This window comes from Manihot esculenta, chromosome 7 (assembly GCF_001659605.2).
Source record: "Manihot esculenta cultivar AM560-2 chromosome 7, M.esculenta_v8, whole genome shotgun sequence".
NCBI lineage: Eukaryota > Viridiplantae > Streptophyta > Magnoliopsida > Malpighiales > Euphorbiaceae > Manihot > Manihot esculenta.
Window position 1 is genome coordinate 23,488,401 of NC_035167.2, and position 22,562 is coordinate 23,510,962.

General features: G+C 32.8%; 1 protein-coding gene across 5 annotated transcripts; it reads left to right on the plus strand.

Moving 5' to 3' along the window:
* Positions 1–346: 346 nt before the first annotated feature.
* Positions 347–20,474, plus strand: LOC110619713 (ceramide synthase LOH2). Of its 5 annotated transcripts, XR_006351243.1 has the most exons (9): positions 354–864; positions 2,155–2,363; positions 2,538–2,693; positions 11,506–11,691; positions 11,784–11,962; positions 12,267–12,567; positions 17,384–17,469; positions 19,985–20,200; positions 20,298–20,474. XR_006351243.1 is itself a non-coding variant. In XM_021763258.2 (6 exons), the coding sequence occupies exons 1-6, from the start codon at positions 748–750 to the stop codon at positions 17,401–17,403; spliced, it is 867 nt and encodes a 288-aa protein (XP_021618950.1). In that variant the 5' UTR covers positions 354–747; the 3' UTR covers positions 17,404–17,693. The 5 variants fall into 5 exon arrangements, 1 of the variants encoding a protein (XP_021618950.1); XR_006351244.1 differs by lacking the exons at positions 19,985–20,200; positions 20,298–20,474 and having other exon boundaries at positions 347–475; positions 572–864; positions 17,384–17,693; XR_006351242.1 differs by having other exon boundaries at positions 19,985–20,474.
* The last annotated feature ends 2,088 nt before the right edge of the window (positions 20,475–22,562 follow it).

A 22,562-nucleotide genomic window follows, 5' to 3' on the forward strand; every position in this document is an offset into this window, starting at 1 on the left:
ATTTCAAAAATTGAAATATATTAATAAATAATAGTTGAAGGATAAAACCATTTAAAATTTGGTAAGGGTGAATATTTGAATTGTATATTGTATTCAATATAAGCTTTCACAGTTTTATAGAAATAAAATAATTATTTTCAGCAAAATAGTCATTTTTAATAAAATAGTTATTTCTATATCATATGAGAGTTGCTTAAAAGAAAAAGTGATGGGCAGGATTGCTTGTTGAATAAAATAAATATATAAGAATTTAATTGGTGATTTATAGAGATTAAAGTGTAATTTATTGAATATTGAAATTTAATTTTATATATATTAAAAAAAAAAAAGAAGCAAACTAACTAACGCGAGATCAAATCATGACGCGGTAGGTAAAGAGAGAGAAAAAGCCTGGCAAAATTCTAAAGTCCATGCAATGGCAATTGCCTTCTCGGCTTCTCATCCTCCCACCGCGACATGACGCAACACACTCGATGTAATGCTTTTCTTTGTTAAAAATATAAAGAATTAGGAAAGCAAATAAGCTCTCTCTGAATCCCTCACTCTCTCTTCTCATTCCCTTTCTCTCCAGAATTAACTCCATCGATTAGGGCAAAACTAGATCTCTGCAACTTCTGTGGAAGCTTGAGTGCATGCAATTGTTGACTTAGCGGTTGCTTATCTCAGTGGTAGCAGCCAAATTGCGATTGCTAATTTGATTTGCTGATTGATGCTTTGCTCTCTTCAAATTCTAGTTAGAAATTTCGCATGGCATCGATCTTGAGCCACAATGGCTCACAAGATCCCTGGCATTTTTTTTTTGCTATCTACTTCGCCATTGGTTTTGTCGCTGCTAGGTTGTTCTTGGACAAATTCATCTTTCGAGTAAGATTTCTTGGTCTGTTATCTTCTGTTTTACTCGCTTACCTTTTATCTCTTCTTTCTTGGATTGCGCTTTTGTTATTTGAGCTTCATGTGGGTGGAAAGTTGATAGAATTGCTTAGTTCTTGTACATGGCTTAGTTGAACCGAAAAATGAAGTTCAGGATACAAAGATTTGCTTTCTTTTTAATGTGTAAGATTGTTTTTGTTTTATTTTCTTTTCTATATACATATATATATTCTCTGACTGGTAAAAGAAAAGGGGGATTAAGTAGATTGGGTTAGTTCAGGGATTAAAGCATGTTAAGGTTTAGCAAGGAACCAAAAGCTTGTGGAATATGTTTCACGAGTTCTATAGCTAGATCAGTGTTTTGTTTTACATTGAAGTGCTTTGAAGTTGACGGTGAAAGCTTCGAGGCCTTTGGAGCGCTTATTCCAGAATTTTGCTCTGTTTGAAGCAGAAGCAAAATGATGAGAGCAAAATGATTTGAGCTAAATATGAAGTTCTAGATATTTTATCTATTGAAAATTGGTTCTCTGCTTCCCCTTTGTCTCATCCTTCACCCTTGCAGATTCCTTTTTTCATTTTACCTTGAAGATGATATTTATCTCAAATCAGTTTGAGCAGTAAAATGATGTATTATTTGAGAATTTTCTAATTGCCTTTTCTCATCTTAATTTTATTCTAGATTTTATGTGATTGCTTTTTCTATATATATTATTTTAAATTTAATTTATTGAAGGATTAATCTTTCAGGACCTTGGTCTCAGATGTTCAATACCTCAAATATAATTACCAATCCTTTCTAAATTAATGTAGCTTGAATTTCTTTACAACATTAGAAAGATTGTACTTCAAATATGCTCAGGCTGTCACATGTTTGCTTATTCACCCAATCTAAGGTGTTCTCTTCAACAGTTTTTTCCTCATTTGCAGAGGCCTTAGCTGCTGACGGTTGAATGATTATTTTTGACAATACCATAAATTTCCCTAGTCAGAAGTCAACCCTTTTGCATTAATAAGCAAACTTGTGGTATAGTCATCACAATGATAACTTAATAGCAATTTATGTGACAACTTAACCTGGCAAAGAATGAAAGTTTGTATCTGCTTCAAAAACACTAAATGATAAACAAGATGAAGTCTTGTTTCTGCTAATTCTAGAACATGTGACTATTCTACCTATGGTTCCTTTTCTTTTCTATTCCATTTTCCTGTCTTTACATATGAAGAAGATATATGTACACTTCCTACATATTGTTCATATCTTATAAAATTTTCACATATTTTTAGAGGCTGGCCATTTGGTTGTTGACAAAGAAATCTGTGCCCCTGAGAATTGATGAAGCTACACGGGCAACAATTGTAAAATGTTCAGAATCTATGTGGAAGCTAATATATTATGCTGCTGTTGAAGTATGTGTTCTAAAAATTACCTACAATGAACCTTGGTTCAGAAATACAAGAGAGTATTTCAGAGGCTGGCCAGATCAAGAATTAAAGTGAGTAATTCATATGGTGGAACTTTTGCAACTCACTAGAGACAACTACTTGTATGTTTGTGCATATTTAACTTTAGCACTTAAAACTCCAAAAATGCATTATCTTCGATGAGTTATCAGTATGCCATTCTACGATACTATGAGTTTACTGACCTGGATTACTTTTCATTTTAGGCTTTCCCTAGAAATTCTCTACATGTGCCAATGTGGCTTCTACATATACAGTATTGTTGCACTACTTACATGGGAAACTAGAAGGAAGGACTTTACTGTGATGATGTCTCATCATGTAATTACTGTTATACTGATTGGATACTCTTACATTGCGAGGTAATCCTTTATTGCTAATTGCTAATCATAGTACTTTTAATTGTGAGCCATGAGGAGATAAATTCATTTTCTTTAAGTTTCACTGTTGTTTCACATTTGTTTAGTGGCAGTAGTCTTAGTCTCTTACGTGCAATTCTGAAGCTTTTTCATGCCCCTTTTTGTCTGAATACTGTTGTTATTTATGGCGTTCACAAATCAATTTGTTAAGTGTGCAATTGTAATTTATTCTGAATCAATTTTTATTTTCAGGTTATATTATAAATTAAGATAGGATGCAGCAGTAAAATAATGGACTAGTTTGCATTTTGAGATACAGGCTGGATTTTATGGCACCAAAAGGGTTCTATCCAAATATTAGAAAGTAAGAAGTTTATCTGCATAAGGGGAATTGAACACAATATGCAACATTAAATCTTCTACATAATACTGTCCAACTCAACTAAGCTGAGATGAGCTTTGTTGATCCATTCCTTCACTCCATTATGTTTACGGCTGCTAAATCATTATTCATGCAGCAACCCAAGATATCGTTGGTCTATCCCTTTTATTGCTTTCCCATGACCAGTAGCGGACACATTACAATTGATGAGGGTGTCAATTGACCTCTTATATTTTTCAAAATACTTTCTTCTATATAGGTGTTTTATAAATTGGACACTCTTACTTAAGCATTGATTTCTTTGTTTTGGTGGAGAATGAGAAATTAATTCACCCCTATTTTTATTAAAAAAATTGTGATTAATTGTTGAAGGATTGTTTATTTACTTGTGTATAGAGATGTACTTGATAGTATAAAAATTTATGTAATTGAGAATGGAATGGAGAATCAAAATCCTGATTTTTAAAATTCAGAATCGAAAAATTCTGTATAACTTTTGAAAAATCAATTGAACACATAGTTGTATATATTTCTTATTAATTTTATTAAAAAAATTAAACATTTAATTGTAAAAGAACTACATAAATACACACATATATATATATATATATGCTAACTCATGTACTAAACATAAAATCTAAATGAACCTAATGACTTTGTCGTGACCAAACTCAAAATATCAAACTAGCTAGGTAAAATTTAAAAAAAAAAAGTAATTAAAACTAACTTGGGCCCATTCTTCATTTACTAATTTGTTGCATTATATTGGGTTTTCTATCTTTCCTCTTCTATTTTTCTTAAAAATTTTTTGAATTTGGCCATTTGATTTCCTTCTCTTTATGAATAGATCGATTCATAATGATTCTCATGATTTATCTGCAGTCCATGCAATCCTTGTCCGGTTCTTGACTACTTACTATTCAGCCATTGTTTGTATTGTCAAGTTAATGATTTGATATTGTTGACCAACATCGAAGATCCCTATAATTATGCTTGATTGTAGGGATTTTATTTTCTACCTTTATTGTAAATATTTCTAATTAGGTGTGTTGTAAATATTCCTAATTAGGTTGATTCTTTATGTATAAATAGCCAAACCTTATTAGATCAATCCAATTGGAATAGAATAAAAAATGCCTCCCAAAATTCTTCATGGTATTAAAGCCTTAGCCATGCCTTAAACCTGTTTTAGGGTTTTAATTTGGGTCAATTTCAATTTATGGTTTTGGAACCCTAACTCCCTAAATTGCTATTACCACATCTAGGGACCTCTTGTTGCCTCACTACCACCATCAGCAGGGTTGCTGGAGTGTCGCCGGCCTGTCCTCAACTTTTGGCGTTGGATCTCTAAGCATGTGAGCCTCACGCACCGACATAGTGGAGCGTGAGCTTCTGTGTCCACCAAATCTTTCTCTTTAGGCATCGTCGGTGTTTTCTCGGCTTATTTTCGGCCACTTTCTATTGCTTGGTTGTCTTGGTGTTGGGTTAGGTCTTTTTGGTGTTTGCAACTTTTGTTTGGTTATTTTACAGGTTCGTTATTTGCGCAATGTCCTGTCTTGCTTAAATCTATTGTTTTATTGTTGTTTCCTAGTCTGAGTATAGCAGATATGAAAGCAACTAGTGAGGGAATGTAAGTGCTTCTCTTAGTAGTGCTCCATGGATTATTGCTTTTGGTGCAAATAGATACATGATGGGCTCTTATAAGGGCTTCCTTAATTACCTTCTATGTCCAAACAAGGATATTATCAGAACAACTGATGACTCTTCCACTCCTATCTCCAGAATCGGTTCTGTTAGTTGTACTCCAAATATTAAGCTATCCTTGGTTCTCCATGTTTCTCATTTTCCTATTAATTTTTTATCGGTTAGTGCCCATACTAAGACCCTTAATCGTAAAATTGTATTTTTTCTTGATCATTATGTTATTCAGGATCTTAAAACTGGGAAGAGAATTGGCAACGGTAGACTGCACGATAGCTTGTATATGATGGAAGAGAACTCGAGTTTTAGTTCATCTCAAGCCTTTTCTGAAGAAAATATGGATGTCAACCAGGAAATCATATAGTGGCTGTATATGATGGAAGAGAACTTGAGTTTTAGTTCATCTCAAGCCTTTTCTGAAGAAAAATATGGATGTCAACCAGGAAATCATATAATAGCATAGACAGGATATTCATCCTTCTATCCATCCTTCTATGCTTTAGAAAAACTGTATCCTGACTTATTTTTCAAGACTTAGTTTGGTTCTTTATTTTGTAACGCTTGTGAGTATGCTAAACATACACAAACCTCTTATCGCTCAAGTAACAATAGAAGTACAATCCCTTTTATCCCTATCTATTATGATATTTAGGTACCTACTCAGACTGTAACATTATCTGGTAATAATTGGTTTGTTACTTTTATTGATTGCTGCACTCACATAACTTAGGTTTATTTGATAAAGACACAAAGTAAAGTGTTTTCTTGCTTTTAATCTTTTCACAAGATGGATTGTACTTAATTTAATACTAAGATAAAAGTTTTGAGAACTGATAAAAACACAGATTACATGGATAGTTGTTTTTCTGCTTATTTGGAGTCTAATAGGATACTACATCAAATTAGTTGTCCTTACACTAGTGCTGAAATGATATTGCTGAAAGGAAAAATAGGCACCTGTTGGAAGTAGTTAGATCTCTCCTTTTCGCCATGAATCTTCTAAAAACCTATTGGGGAGATATAATTTTAGCCATAGCTTATCTCATTAATAGAATGCCTCTCAAAACTTTTTCTTTTAAAATCCCTTTAGAGATGCTAGAAGGGAAAATGCTTATACTGTTCCACTAAAGGTGTTTGGATGGATATATTTTATTCATACTAGGACAGGTGGAAAGCTAGATCCAAGGGCTTTTAAACATGTATTTGTTATGTACTCTCCGAGTTACAAGTGTTACCACCCTTCATTTAGAAAGTACTTTGTCAATATGGATGTTACGTTTAGAGAGACTGAACCTTACTTCAGTACTATTTCATCACCTTCTTTAGAGGGAGGACAATGAGAGAAAAGAGATGATTTCTAGTCCTATGATTAGAGTATTTTACTCAAGAGGAGACTACTATATAGGGAGAGATTATTGGTGATCAAGAAAAGATAATTGGACATTTAGATAAACCAGATTTAAGGAGGTACTCAAGAAGAGACGAAGCAGAAGCATAAAAAGCCGTACTTAGTGTCATAAATCTTCCTCTCTCTTCTCCATCTAGTGAGTCATCTCTAACCCTTAAACCCATTGATAATCTAAATAAATCAATTGCTCAAAGAAAAGGAGGTAGGTCCTGCACAAAATACTCTATTTCTAACTTTCTTATGATTCTTTGTCTAGAGCCTTTACCTTGCCTATTTCCTCTGTGTCTATCCCAAAGGACTGAAGGGAAGCTCTCAAAGATTCTAAGTGGAAGGCATCAATGATTGAAGAAATAAAAACTTTGCCTAAAAATGAGACCTGAGAGTTGGTGTCTATTCCATCTAGAAAAAAACCACTCTGCAAATAGTTGTTCACTGTGAAACTGTGAAACACAAAGTAGATGGATCAATTGAAAGATTTAAGGATAGACTAATTGCTAAGGGATACACTCAAATCTAGGAAGTGGATTACCAAAAGATATTTGCTCCTGTTACCAAAATGAACTCAATTAGAATGTTGCTATCTTGCGCCGCCAATTTTGATTGGGACCTATAACAATTTAATGTGAAAAATGCATTACTGTACGGAGACTTAGAGGAAAAAGTGTATAGGGAAATTATTCATGGATTTGCTAATGAAAAAATACATGGAAAGGTGTGCATGCTAAAAAAGGCTTTGTATGGATTGAAGCAGTTTCCCAGCGCTTGGTTTGATCGATTCAGCAGAGTTATGATTTCCTTTGGCTACCAACAGAACAATGCTGACCATACTCTATTTATCAGATATTATAAGGGTAAAATTACTCTTCTCATAGCCTATTTATCAGGGGATTACACTGAAGAGATGGCTCAGCTGAAAAAGCTTTTGGCTTTGAAATTTGAAATTACAGATCTAGAAAATTTTTAATATTTTTTGAGAATCGATGTTGTCAGATCAAAGAGGAGAATCTTTAATTCTTAGAGGAAATATATTTTGCATTTTTTGGAAGAAACTGGTATGTTAGGCTACAAACTAGCAAAAACTCCCATTCACAGAGTAATCACAAACTACAAGCAGGGATTGGTGAATCAGCGGATACTAATAGATATCAGAGGTTGGTAGGTAAGCAGATTGATTTATCTTTTGCATACTAGACTAGACATAGTATATACAGTCAGTTTAGTCAGTCAATTTATGCATGATCCCCATGAGCCTCATGCAAGCTGTTTTTAGCATTTTGCTATACTTGAAGTCTATTCCTGAAAAAGGTCTTCTATTCTCTAAACATGGTCATCTCCGCATAAACGCATTCACAGATGCAAATTAGGCTGGGTCCATTGATAATAGGAGGTCGATTGCTGATTACTACACACTTGTGGCTTGTCACTTGGAGAAGCAAGAAACAAAGTGTTGTTGCTCGATCAAGTGCTAAAGCTGAGTATATAGTAACAGTACAAGTTGTTTATGAAGAATTGAAACTTTTGGATATGGACAAACTGTACTTATACTGTGACAACAAAGCCGCTAGTTCACGATCCGGTTCTACATAATCGAAAGAAACATATAGAAATTTGTCGACACTTTATTAAAGAGAAGCTAATAAACGGTATCTTGAGATTAGATCACGTGACTTCCGAGAAATAGCTAGCCAATGTATTTATCAAAGGATCTGGCAACAAGACCTATCACACCTTGGTTTGCAAGTTGGGTATGTGTGACATCAAGTTAGAGGAGTGTTGACCAATTTTGAAGATTCATGTAATTATGCTTGATTATAAAGATTTTATTGTCTACCTTTATTTTAAATATTCCTAATTAGATATGTTGTAAATATTTCTAATTATGGTGATTCTTTGTGCATAATTAGGTGTTCTACCACTTGTTACATATCTTGTGAATTTTATGGACATGGTCTTATTCATCATGCAATTGCGATTGTGATTCATATAATCATAGCTATAGCTAGTTGAATTGCAGCCCTAACTTCCTCTAAATAATTGGGATTTCACGTTTTGAAAAAGTCTCTTTCTCTTATTTATTTATTTCATCCATTATACTTAAGCCTAGAGCTAACAACTTCCCCATTCTCACCTTAGACATGTGTTATGATTAAGGAATAAAGTTTAAGTGGATTATTCCATCAATAGAATAGTTTTCTCTTCAGTCAGTTGCAATTGTGTTAAGCAATCATAGGATCAAAGTAGTATAAATAGGAACTTATAAGGATAAATCTTCCAAGATCGTTAACAATAACTAAACTCTTTTCTCTATTTCTATTCTCTCCTCTCTCTGATTCTCTCTGATACTTCTCCCATTTCTCTTTCTTTTCTCAACCCCAATCTACTTCTCTCTCTCCATTTCTCTATTTCAAATGCAATTATAGGTTTGATATATAACAAGTAGTATCAGAGATATGCTCGAGGATGAGCTTTGCTTTCAAATGAATTTGTTGGAGTCGCAAAGAATCCAAAGTAGAGGCTGCATTCCCAAATTCTAGGTTTTTTCCTTCAATTATTTCCCTTGTTCTTCTTTTTCTTCTTCCTTGCCCAGTTTCTCAAAACTGCCTCTTCTTCCCCCTTGTTCCTCTTTTTCTTTTTCTTTCTTCCTTGAATTTTCTTCCCTTGTTCCTTTATATAACTTAAATTAAACATCGTTACAAAAAACTAATGAAACGAATTAAGTAATACATTACAAATCAATTGCAGAAACATAATTAATTATTAATAAAAACTTATTTTTCAACTTTTTTAACCCTAAATTTATACCGTAATTTTTTATTTATAATAACTAACATAGTTATTAAATTTGTAAGTTGTCCTAAATATTAAACTACAATTATAAATAACTAACATAGATATTAAAAAAAAACGAAATGCAAAAAGGAAAATTATAAAAATAGAAGCAAAAAAAGAAAAATAAACTATCTTTTAGAAGAAAGACACTAAGAAATGAAACAGTTTATGATGGATCTAAGCTTAATGTGGGAAGAAAATGAGTTGTTTAAGAGAAAAGAAAAAGGAAATTTAAAAGAAAAGAGCTTTGGAACTGTTTGAACTCATTGGAATCTCAGATTATATTCTGTTCGGGATGTCTAGTTTAAGAATTGAATTATTGGTAACATAGGCCGTATTCATGTAAAACCATGTTCCTTTCCTGTCTATTCTTTCTCTGTTTCTTTGTGTAGAAGTCAATAATTTGATATCTATTGACATAGAGAAATGATATATATTTATATATGTATTCACTCACTAAAAAGGTATGTAAATCCCCAAAATTAAGACCTAAAATCAAGCTATCTAACAAGGAAAGGAATATATACAACATTTTTACATTTAATTCCTATAACACTTTGTCACAAGAAGACCCTAATCAGGGTATTGGAGAGGAGGAGAGAAGAACATAGACAATAGAGGAAGAAAAAGAAGAGAAGAATAGAGAGAAGAGAACAGAGAAGAGATAGAAGATTCTAGAGGAAATTGAGGGAAAATAAGAGTACTATCTATTGTAGTTCTTGGATGATATTTACAGTTGCAGTGCTCTCTATTTATGCAGCAATTACTCTTTCATCACTGTCATAACAGTCTCCTCAACTTTTCCCTCCCAAAACTAATTACTCAATAAATGTTCCTTCTAATATTAACTAACTCCAGCTGTTCACTAGTACTCTCCATATTTCTTTCTTATACATAACATTATTCTTCTTGGTAGGACCCTGTTTCTGCTCGTCTTTCTTTCTTTCTTCTGGAAATCCATATTGCTCTCTATGTTTCCTTCTATCCCTTGGAACTCTGAAATTAGGGTTTCTTTCTTCAATTTTAGATGCCCTCTTTCTTCCTCAAATTTCTGCTTTCTTTATTGAAATTCTTCTAATATTCTTGATCTTCTTGAATCTTTTCTTTTCTTCTGTTCTTTCTCTCGCTTGAGACTTATTATCTTCTACTTTCTTCCTTCAGTTTCTTTGCTTTCTGTGGAAGCAACAATAGCAGAACATGGAACTAGAAGAGATTATTCTGGGTATGCTTGAAATATTGAAAGATGGGAAAAGAAAGGGGAAAATTCTGAGAAGTCAATTCAAGTAGAAACATAATTCCTGGGTTGTCAATTCAAGTAGAAACGTAATTACTGGGTTGTCAATCAGAATTGAATATCCAGATTCTAGATACAAGACCAAGAATTTGAGAATCCTTGGAATAACGGCTATGAAATGGGATAGCTGATTCAACAAAGAGAGACAAGGGATTTTGATTTTATGGGTGAGACTCGGCTTTTTTGGTGATGGAGAAAAGGAAATGGTTGATATTGTTGGTGATGGAGAAGAGGAAGAGGTTGATATCATTGGTGGTGGAGAAGAGGAAGGTTGACATTATTTGGAGAGGAGAATAGTAACACTCAGATGGAGCAGGAGGCAAATTATATTGATGAGGAGCATAAGCAAGATTTGCTTGCAGATATATCTTGTACAAGTGAGGACCTTGAGGAGGAGAATAATGAAGATAGTGGTGATAGGCAACTAGAGTTTGCAATGGGGAAAAAGAAGATGAATCTGAAGCGATTGCACAACTTATTTTGAAAACTACTTTTACTTTTATTTATTTTTATTTTTATTTTTATTTTTTTATTTTATAGCAAGTCTTCTTGATGCAAAATCCAAAACCCATGGAGTTGAGATTTATTGGAATTATGGAGGTGAATTGAAATGGATTGAAGATGGTAAGGCTAAGGAGGCTACTGTCTTAATGACAATTTACTTTTTCCTGAAGAAGATAAGAAGTTGGTTCAAGAAGAGCGAAGATTCCTAATTCTTGAGGAAAATGAAAAGAACTTTTGATACATGGAAGAACAGTTATCTTTTTTTGTAATCACATGTTCTTGTTGTGTTCATCATGTATTCTTCCTTGATTTAAAATGGTCCCTTTGGTGCTTGATGAGAAGACTTCATAATATGTTTGCAAGTGAAAACAACTTTCCTCTCATCTAAGGAAAGCTAAAATCAGTTGTCTAGATGAAAAAATATGTCATGTTTCTAAGAGTTGTATGTTAGTTATCTTAATTTGTTGCAGATTTTTAACTGTGCGAATGTTGATAATTTCCAATGTGGATTCTGAAGTATATCTACATTTAGAACACAAAGCTTGTAAGCTCTTATGTAATGACAACTGGGCTCGAAAGATTTATACTGCTTTGTCTGTAATAGTTTATGTGGAAAACTAGCTGATAAGCAATATCTAATAGATTTGGTTTGGAAATATCCCATAAGTGAAGAACTTAATACATTACTCATTTCCAGATTTTTCCGCATAGGCTCAATTATCCTTGCCCTACATGATGCGAGCGATGTATTCATGGAAGCTGCCAAAGTTTTTAAATATTCTGGGAAGGAGCTTGGAGCGAGCATTTGCTTTGGGTTATTTGCCATCTCATGGCTTGTACTGCGGCTAATATTCTTTCCCTTTTGGGTAATCAAGACGTCAAGGTTTGTCCTCTTGATAAATGATCTGATTTCACTCATTTTGACCATATAGCTGTTCATTTTGCTTATGTATTTTATGGATGGTATTTTCCCAGCTATGATTTCGCAGACTTCTTGGATTTATCAAAGGCCTACATCATCTCACTGTACTATATTTTCAATACTATGTTGCTGATGCTACTTGTATTCCACGTCTATTGGTGGATTTTGATATGTTCAATGATAATGAGACAGCTAAGAAATAGGGGAAGAGTGGGGGAAGATATAAGATCCGGTAAGCCTTTTACTGTTTCAGATATATTTTCATCATTTCATGATATTTGGTAATTTTATTGCTATTATAGGTTATAGGAAGTAAATATGTTAATATAGGAAGTAAATATTGATAGATGTGTTAGTCCCTTAATCTTAGGGATTACATGATCATATATTTGATTTCCTTTCCTTTTAGATACGATCTCTCATGTATAAATATGTTGTAATCTCTATTATAATAGGTAACAAATATTATCTTTCTACATGGTATCAGAGCCTCTTCCGTAGAGATTTTAATTTTTTTTTTTTTTTTGGAGACTTAGAGCTCCTGTTCTTTTGGGTTACTCATATAGAGTAATATTTGTCTCTCACTGCCCACCTAATGCCGGAGCGCAAGCGAAGCTGCCCTGAAGAGCCGAGGGGTGGCCGGCCAGCGAGTGAGCTTCACACGCCGCGGCAAGGTTCTGACGCCATCCCACTCGCCCGCGCATGGAGGTGCGTTGTCTGTCCGTCGCTGCTTCAGTCACCCTCGCCGGAGTCGCCTCGCTACCCTCTCGTCAGATCTGTGGTTTGTTTGCCGTTTGGGTGTTGGGTGGAGACGTTTTTGGTACTGTTCACGACCGGGTACTGTTCACGTCCTGTCTTCTGATTCTGTGTTTCTTTTGTTGCTATTATTTTGGGTTGGTTGTTCTCATGGCTGAAGTTAAAAATATCGTACCTGAGGTGATTCCTGTGATGACTAAAATTACGGAATATAAATTAAATGGATCTAATTTTTCTGGATTGGAGTAAGACTATCCGTATTTATTTACAAAGTATCGGAATGGATTATCATCTTACGAAGGATCCTCCAATTGATGAAACTAGGAGAGATTGGATTCGGGATGATGCTCGATTATTTTTGCAGATCCGAAATTCTATCCATAGTGAGGTAATCAACCTTATTAAGAAATGTAAGTTTATTAAAGAATTAATGGATTATTTGAAATTTTTATATTCTGGCAAAGGGAATATTTCTCATATTTATGATGCGTGTAAGGCATTTTATCGAGCTGAGAAAAATGATAGAACTTTGACCTTCTATTTTATAGATTTTATAAGAGTGTACGAGAAACTTTATGTCTTGATGCCTTTTAGTATAGATGTAAAAACTCAACAAGCTCAACGAGAGCAAATGGCTGTTATGAGCTTCCTTGCAGGTCTCTCTTCAAAGTTTGAGACAGCTAAATCCCATATTCTTTTTGACTCTAAAATATCTATATTTATCCTATCCTGATTGGCGTGCTGCAATGGAAGAAGAAATGATGGCCTGGACATTAATGGTATTTGGGAGTTGATGTCCTTGTCCTCAGGAAAGCGGGCCAATGGGTGTAAGTGGGTGTTTGCAGTGAAAGTAAACTCTGATGGATCTGTTGCTCGTCTTAAGGCCCATTTAGTAGCCAAATGTTATGCTCAAATTTATGAAGTTGACTATTCTGATATATTTTCTCCAGTTGGCAAGCTCGCATCCATTTGATTGTTTATTTCCTTGGCAGCTACACATGATTGGCCTTTGCATCAACTAGATATTAAAAATGTGTTTTTTCATGGTGATCTTCAGGAGGAGATTTATATTGAGCAACCACATGGTTTTGTTACTCAGGGAGAGTTAGCTAAGGTTTGTAGACTTCGAAAATCCCTCTATGGCTTGAGACAATCCTCGGGCTTGGTTTGGCAGGTTTAGTGAGGTGATCTAACAGTTTGGAATGAAGATGAGTACATGTGATTACTCAGTGTTTTATAGAAATTCTGATTGTGGAGTAATTCTGCTTGTAGTATATGTAGATGATATTGTTATAACAGGAAGTGACGTTGTTAGCATTACATCCCTAAAAGAATTTTTCAAAATAGTTTCATATAAAAGATTTGAGCTCCTTGAAATATTTTTTAGGCATTGAAGTTATGCGATTTAAGAAAGGCATTTTCTTATCTCAAAGAAAATATGTTCTTGATTTGTTAGCAGAAACAGGAAAATTGGGCACTAAGCCTTTTAGTGCACCAATGACCCCTAATCTTCAACTTACCACAGACAGTGAGCCATTTGCAGATCCTGAAATGTATAGAAGATTAGTTGGCAAGCTGATTATTTAACGGTGACTCATCCTGATATTGCATATTCAGTGAGTGGTAAGTCAATTTGTATCTTCTCCTACTATTGTTCAATGGGATGCTCCGGGACAGATTCTTTGCTACTTGAAAGGGCTCCCAAAATGAGGTTTCTTCTATGGTAACCATGAGCACTCAAATATTGAATGCTTTTCTGATGCTGATTAGGCCGGCTCGAAGGTTGATAGGAGGTTAACCACTGGATATTGTGTTTTTGTAAGAGGTAACCTGGTCTCATGAAAAAGTAAGAAGCAAAATGTGGTCTCTCATTTTAATGCTGAATCTGAATATCGAGCCATGGCACAAGCCGTATCTTAAGTCTTGTGAGTGCGTCAACTGTTGGAAGAGGTTGGGTTCACAAATTTGGTGCCTGTGAAGTTGTGGTGTGATAATCAAGCAGTTATGCACATTGCTTCCAATCCAATATTTCTTGAGAGAACTAAACACATCAACATTGACTGTCATTTTGTCCGTGAAAAGGTCCAATAAAAGATAATCTCAACAGGACATATCCGAGCTGGAGAACAATTAGGAGATATCTTCACTAAAACTCTAAATGAGACTCGAGTTGATTATATATATAACAAGTTGGGCATGATTAACATCTATACTCCAACTTGAGGAGGAGTGTTATAGGTTATAAGAAGTAAATATATTAATATAAGAAATAAATAGTGATAGATGTATTAGTTGCTTAATCTTAGGAAGCATGATCATAGGCTTGATTTCTTTTTCTTTCTAGATAATATTTATAAGTGTTGTAATCTCTATTATAATAGATAACAAATATTATCTTTCTACAATTGCCATTGCTAATTTGCTCTATGATGTTGATAAAAGAAATTAGAAATTTATTGACAAGGACAGAATTTGTGCACACCGAGTGCTAAATTATTCTTTAAGATACTGTTATTAGTTATTGTTTCCCATGATTTTAAACCTGGTAGGTAGAACTAGATTATCCAAGAATACTTGTGTTGGATACTTGTGTGTAATGTTCCAAGTGACCACCCACTAAACCTAAACCGTATCAAATTTAGTCAACCCCTCTGTTTAACCGTGGATCAAAGAAATGAGGGATTGTTTTGAATATTTTGGCTCAAACAAATGTTATCTTTGGATAAATTACAATTTGATCCTCGAGATTTTGCAAAAGCACACCTAAATCCTTCTACTTTCAATTTCAAATGTTTTCATCCCCAGTTTCAGTTATGTCCCCAATTTATTCATTTCATAGAAAGTCAGTGAATTTATCATTAGTAAATAAGAAAATAATAGAAATTTTTTTTATTAAAATTCCAAAAATATTTACTATTAGTCAAGATGTTGGATCATTAGATGAAATTTTGCTACTCTTATAGAGGAAAAAGAGGAATCAACCTAAATTTTTGTGGCAAAGAATAAAAAAAAAAGGAGAAATAACTCGCTTGAAGCATCATTTGGTCTAATATACCAAAACAAGTTGATCGTTATCAAAAAAATTTGCCCAAGTGAAAAGGCAAATATATTGAGAGGTTTTGAAGTTGGCAAAAAAGATAAAGCCAAAAGAGCAAGAGAATTGGAAGAGGAAATAATGAAGATGAAGGTTGTTGAAGATTTGGATGAAGAAAAAGAAGATATTGAGTTAGAAATCTCAAGGTGAGAAAGCATGCAATAATTTGATGAAGATGTTTTTGGAAGGAAGTTACTCATTATTGAAGTGGTGGTAGTAGCTATCTTACTTCTCCTCAAGTACCTCGCCATAGAATTAGTGTTCAACAACTATTTGTGAGAGATATAGAGAAGCAACCAGATTTGTTAAGCAAGCATCAACACCTACTTCTGGGTTAGTGATGACTGAAATTGAGTTGGAGACAGCATAAGTATGAAACAACAAAAAATTGAAATCAAATGGCTAAAATGGGAAAAGGAAAAGTTGGTCAAATGCATCCTCTTTGAGTATTATATGGCATATGCCTACATGATCCCAGCTCAAGTATACAATTCCCTTAATTCCAAGACTCTTTTCTATACCCTTTTTTTCATAAACTTTCACATCCTCTTCTTGATTTGATATATGCTTAACAAAAACACTATTCTTATGTTCAAACACTTCAAAATTTCCAACAGCAAGGCCAAGAAGACTATCTTCAACATTTTCTCCAGTTATAGAACAAATCCTAATTTTTGTCCTTAGAGAAGACACCTTCTTTCAAGTGTTGCAATTAGCAAGTGTCACCCTCTTCCCCTGTTTTCCCTCAGAGATATTTCCAAGCTCTAGTTCTTGAAATCTTGAATTTACAAGGGGACCTTCAAAGATGTTTTCATGGTCAAAACCTTGAATATTCTCATCATTTGTACCATTGCCATCATTAGGTTCTTTGCCCTCAAATGCAATCAGTTCTATCTTTGGCAAAATAGATTCAACAACAGAATAGTTTACAGAATCACCTTGGGCTTTGGCTGATCCAACATTGGGGTTAGGAAGCAATCCTCTGTTTTCTGGAACCTTACTTTCAGTGACTCTGTTTACTTGAGACTTTTCCAAGTTGCTGCATTTTTCTTTATTTCGAATCGGAATCAATATGAATTGTAAAGCCTGATGCAACCGGCTGTTTCCGCCTGAAGCTGGAGCGGAAGCAGCCCATGGCTGGGTCTATTCATGTGTTTGCGGATTGATTCCAGTTCAACCTTTTGAACTTGTATTTTTATGTTTTATTTTTTTTCAGCTCAACGGGTTGGTTGGTCTTTAAAACACTGATGTTTTCCTTTAAAATGGCTAGAAATTGAAGCTTAATTTATACAAGTCAATTTGAGCATGTGTAACTTAATTAGTTAAAGTGGCTTCTCTGCAGGGAAATGGCTCTAGAACTTTGCATTGTCTTTGCATTCGTAGTTTTGTACTTTCATAGATATATGACAATTAGCGAAACACTAATAATTTGGAAATATAGAGAGGAGCTTGCTTTGCGCTGTTAACGGAGAAGTTTTTTTATTAGGAGACTAAAGTCTCAATGGCCACTTCAATAGGTCCAGAAATCGGTTATTTGATAGTATCATTTGAATTGTACTAATTGTGGTATTTTTGTTGGAATAAATGCCTATACTGAGATAGGCTGCCTCTGGGTATGCCCTTTTGTTTGATTTGATCCTAGAGAGCAATAGCTTTTGCTTTTTGAGAGCAATATTTTTGCTTTTGAAAGCAAAAATAGAAAAGCATTTACATTATTTTCTTGTTTTATGTCCTTTATCATTTCACCTTGCATCTTTATTATTTTAGAATGGAGTTATTTATTTTTTTTAATGCGAAACACAGATTCAGAAGATGATGAATAGCTGGAATATTTAGCTGAAGCTTTTGGTTCCATGGGCTCTCAGGAGATTCATTCGACTTGATTGTAGGTTCGTATCTTTGATTTGATTGGCTAGTACCAATGAAGTGAGAATTTTCTTTGAATTCTACAGTCGGGATATATATAGATATTCTTGTGGTACAGTGGAGGTAGGACAATCATTTTGTTTTCAATTTCTTTTGGCCTATGAAATAATGGGCAATCCTGTATAATTTGTATTATACTGGAAAATGGAAAATGGGGTAAAAAGCAGTTTTTTTTTTTTTTTTTTTTGAGAGATTTATAATTTAGTCTCTGAGTATTACCATTATTAACAAGTCAGTCCTTACATTTTCAGAAATATATTAAAAGGTTCTTATCTTATCTCTCCATCAACAAAATAGTTTTTCAGTCTATTTCTGCCGTTAAAAATATAGTAAAAGACAAAATTATTCTCCATTAATTCTTTCTCCTCTTCTTCGAATTTTTTATTTTTATTTTTTTTCTTTAAGAAAGAGGAGGGGGAGGATGAGATTTTTCACAATGGCGGTCCTTATGAGCTAATTGTTCTACACTTCTTACTTGGTGTAGCTTGTGCCATGTGTCGGGAATGGAAACTTAGTTTCCGTCTGGGTATGCGTCCTTTTTTTTTCTTCTTTTTTTTCTTTTTGTTTTTCTTCTTTTTCTTCTTCATCATCATTTCCTTCTCTTTCTTCTTTTTTTTATTCTTTATCATCTTCTTCTTCTTTTTTCTTCTTTTTTGAGGAGGATAAACTATTTTGTTGATGGAAAGAAACGATAAGAACTTTTTAATAGATATAAGAAAAAATAAGGATGTTTTAATAGATATAAGGAAAAATAAGAACGTTTTAATAGATTTTTGAAAATGTAGGGACTGACTTATTAATAATAGCAAAATTCAAGGACTAAATAATGGATTTTATTTGAGAGCAAAATTGAATTTTAAAAATTCTCTCTAACTATTTTGTTGACAGAAAGAAAAGATAAGAACGTTTTAATAGGTTTCTAAAAATATAGTAACTAACTTGTTATAATGGTAATATTCAAGAACTAAATTATAAATTTTTCCTTTTTTTTTTTTTGGGCTATTTTTATCCAACAGTTACTACACATATTATGTCTATTAAATCAACATAATGTTATTGTAGGTTCCAATGATTTTATACAGCAACATATCATCTTAACGCTGTTTTTCAACTTTTATTTGTATTATAAAACTAGAATTTCAATTTCAGTAATCACTGTAATTTCGTATCCGGTTAACTTACGGAAAATTTCACTTATTATTTCTAGATTTAGATTAGATGTACCACAAGCATCATTCAAGTTTGAATTCTATCATTAAAATTCATGTTTTTCAATATAAAATTGAATGCATTATTTTGCTAACATAAATAAAAATGCAAAATGGCTAGAGCAATTTAGTAATGGTAATAAAATAGTTGATTCGGCCTTAAAACTTTTAAGTGAATGACTTTGTAACGATGAGCTAAGCCTGAGGTAAGCTTTTGATGACTTGTAATTCACAAGTGAAAAATGGCTTGTCCACCGGTAAGCGTTTATATTCTTGTTCACCGTTAGAAGTTTCTACGGGATCGCATGGCTTCATCAATTGACTCGGCGGAGGATGCAATGAATATGCGTTCTCAACTTAATTTCATAGTTATTAAAGTCTCAAGGCTGGTTAAGGCACCAAAGAGTCCTGGAGTCTAGACCTAAAGACCTAGGTGCGTGTTTGAGCGAATAATAAACAAACAAATAAAAATAATTATTAAAAAAACTACAAGTTAATTATTTAAATTTATTTATTTTTATAATAATAGAATTTTCAATTTTGATAATATAAAATTTATAATTATAAATTATATTTATTTATTTGTAATTTTTTTATATTTATAAATAATATAATAAATAATTTAATGGCAGCAAAAAATTATATAAATTTAATATTATACAATCGTATGTAATTCTCTTTGATAATATAATTGCATCACCGATGAATTTTTTGTTATAAACACAATACCTAAAATTTTTTATAAAATTAAAAATAAAATAAAATTAATTTTTAATATTAAAGAAAATAATAAAATAGGCAAGCACTTTTGAATAGGGTGCTTGGATTGCCAAGGCGAGTCTAGGCACACTGGGTGCGCTTTTGAATCATCGGTCGCCTGGTGAGTGTTTTTGAATTATCGCCTGCCTAGTAAGTGTCAAAATACTGACCTTTGAGCTCCGTGCGTCTATAAATTTGAGCGCGCCTATTGATGATGAGAATGGTGAGCTAGTAGTAGGGGATTGAACTAATAATTGCGATCTCAGTCTGTTGTTCAGTCCCTATTTCAATTATGTATTCTTGGATGTTTTATTTTTGATCTCCTGGTGAATTTTGTGGCCATATATTCTATATTGGCATTCGTTTGGTGTTCAGTAAAGAGAATCTGTAAGAAGAAATTTGTAACCAACCATTAAATTTTTTAATGTTTTCACTGGTTGATTTTTAATGTAACCTACCAGAGAATCAACCTACTCAACTGGAACTATCTGATATTGATTTCTGGGTGCAGGTATATGACCTACCTGTTGGTTTTATGATAGAGTGGTTTGGGCAGGCTATTGGTGACTATATTGGTGTGCTTGTGGAAGTTGATCTACACAATTTCACGGGTGGTCTTCGTTCTTTGATGCATATTCTTGTTGGTTTGGATATTCGTAAACCTCTCAAACAGAAAATGAAGTTATAGTGTGAATCAAGTCAATTTTACGGTTTGGCTTCACTATAAGTATGAACAATTGCCTCAATTTGGCTTTTATTGTGGTCAATTAGATCATTTCATTAAATACTTGTTGCTGTCTTTGACTACCTAGTGTTATAAACAGCGCTTCAAATATGGTGCATGGTTAAGGGCCTCTGTCAGTGGAGTGGTTCAAGTTGGTGACCGTTAATCAGGGTAAATTCAACCATTCCAACTCAATTATTATTAATAATGTTAGATATATTTTATTCAATTTAATGTTTTTTAATAAATTAATAAATAATCATTTTACATCCAAGTATCACATTTTAATTCTAATTTTATTTTCTTTTATTTATTTTTTATTAATTTAAATATAATATTAATTAAATTTTTTTACTCCAATAATTATTTAAAATATAATATTTTAATTTAATTATTTTAATTTTATTTTTTAATTTTTTAAAAAAATAAAATTAGTCATATTTTACATTTACAATATATTTTGCAGACGCATTATCTTAACTTTGTGCAATTATTTTAGGTGCAATAACTTTTTTAACTTTTACAAAATTAAAATTAATCATATTTTTTAAAAAATTTAAAATAATTTGTAAACATTATTTTATCTTTTTATTTCAATTTTTACAAAATTAAAATTAGTCCATCTCTTAAAAAAGTTAAAATAAGATCGATGTAGAAATTATTATTTTTTTATTTTAATTTTTATAATTTCTACATAATTAAAATTAAAGTTATCATTTTTATTTTTGAAGTTAATTTTTTTTGTATTCTATTGTTAAGATTACAGTTTAGAAAATTTAGAAGTATTTAGTTTATACAATTAATTGATTTTTTTTATTATTTGAAATATACTATTCAATTTAATTATTTTATTTTTTTATTTAATTTTTATAATATTTTTTAATTTATATTTTTAGCTGTATTCTTATTATTTTAATAAAATATAAAAATATAAATGATTTACGGTTGAGATTTCAAAATGAATGACTTTTCATTTGTATTTCGTACTTAATATGAATCGGTTAAAATTTATTTTGATAGTTGATAAAGTTTGATCAATTAAACTTAATAAAACAGATATATTAGATTGAATTAGTTTATACTTAGAAATCAAATAATAATTTAATAATAAGTAAGGTTGTTTTCCATCCAAACTTAATCTAAATCAATCATTAAACCACCACTACTATTGGTTAATATCAAAAACTTGTTTCTCTATTACCTGATGTCATCTACATTTGACAGCCCATCTAATGATTGTTCCGATAAGCTAAAGTATGTTTATCGATTTGCCTCGTTGGATCATGATGGTGTTGGTAACACTCTCCTGTGGGGGTAGTTTTGCATGAGTAGGGCATGTCACTCTCACTCTGAACTCTATTGTGGAAGGAAGGATCAAGGCCACTTAGTTCGTACTGTTCAAAATTTCAAGAGATTTGATAATTAATTATATCTTTTTACAGTATAAAAATTAATAATCGTAGCGATCAAAATACAATTTTTTATAGAATTATTATTGAATTTTAAATAATTTTTTACATTCGTCCATTTCTTTAGTTTATTGACATGAGCATCAGAGTAACTGTTATAGGCGCCGCTCTTTCTTGCAGATTGATCAAATTACGATACAATTTCATTTCAGTCAAAACATTTGGTTTCATTACCTGAAAATTCCATTAGATTTTTTCTGTTCAATTGGATTAAAAATCGGTCTTTTATTTTCTCATAAAAAGCAATCTTTTTCCTTTTCTATTTTTTAAAATGGCTGACAATTCAAAAGCTACTGTAAATGCTGCTGCCAATAAAGGCATAATCATTTCCTCCACTTTTAGTAATTGACAAAACACTCCATCAATAGCCAATGAAGTTGATTTGAGCAATCCAAATAATGAGTAGATATTTCAGTACATTAAAAGGCTACAGGCCACTCTCGAGCAGTATAAGGCTCGGAGGAGGCCTCATTTATGGCTCCTAGAGTAAGAGAGGACCCCTCAATTGATACTCCAAGGGCTCGGACATAAGCGATCCAAGCGCAGTTCAAAGGGAAGGCTAAGCGGGAGGATGAAGAGTCGTCAAACGAGGTGTAACGACCCGAAAATCCGGACCGCTACCGGCGCTAAGATCTAGGTCGGCATAAGGCCGCCGGGACCCGTAGCAAGCCTAACATTCATCCTGTAAACCTGTTTAATCCCATACATGATCAACACATACATAATAATTTTGAACTTTTCCTTACATTCATTCATTCTTTCATTCCTTCACCAAACTCAACCTGTGCATGCATTAGACATAACCATAATCATTAACCCACACTGGAGTCCTCAACAATGCTCCAATGGGGTAACATACATACATTAAGTTTGGTTTTCAATAATCATCATTAAAC

Coding starts and splice junctions, on each gene's coding strand:
- LOC110619713 (XM_021763258.2), top strand. CDS start 748: ATGGCATCGATCTTGAGCCACAATGGCTCACAAGATCCCTGGCATTTT. Junction 2,364..2,537: donor TGGCCAGATCAAGAATTAAA/GTGAGTAATTCA, acceptor TTTTCATTTTAG/GCTTTCCCTAGAAATTCTCT. Junction 11,692..11,783: donor TGGGTAATCAAGACGTCAAG/GTTTGTCCTCTT, acceptor GTATTTTCCCAG/CTATGATTTCGCAGACTTCT.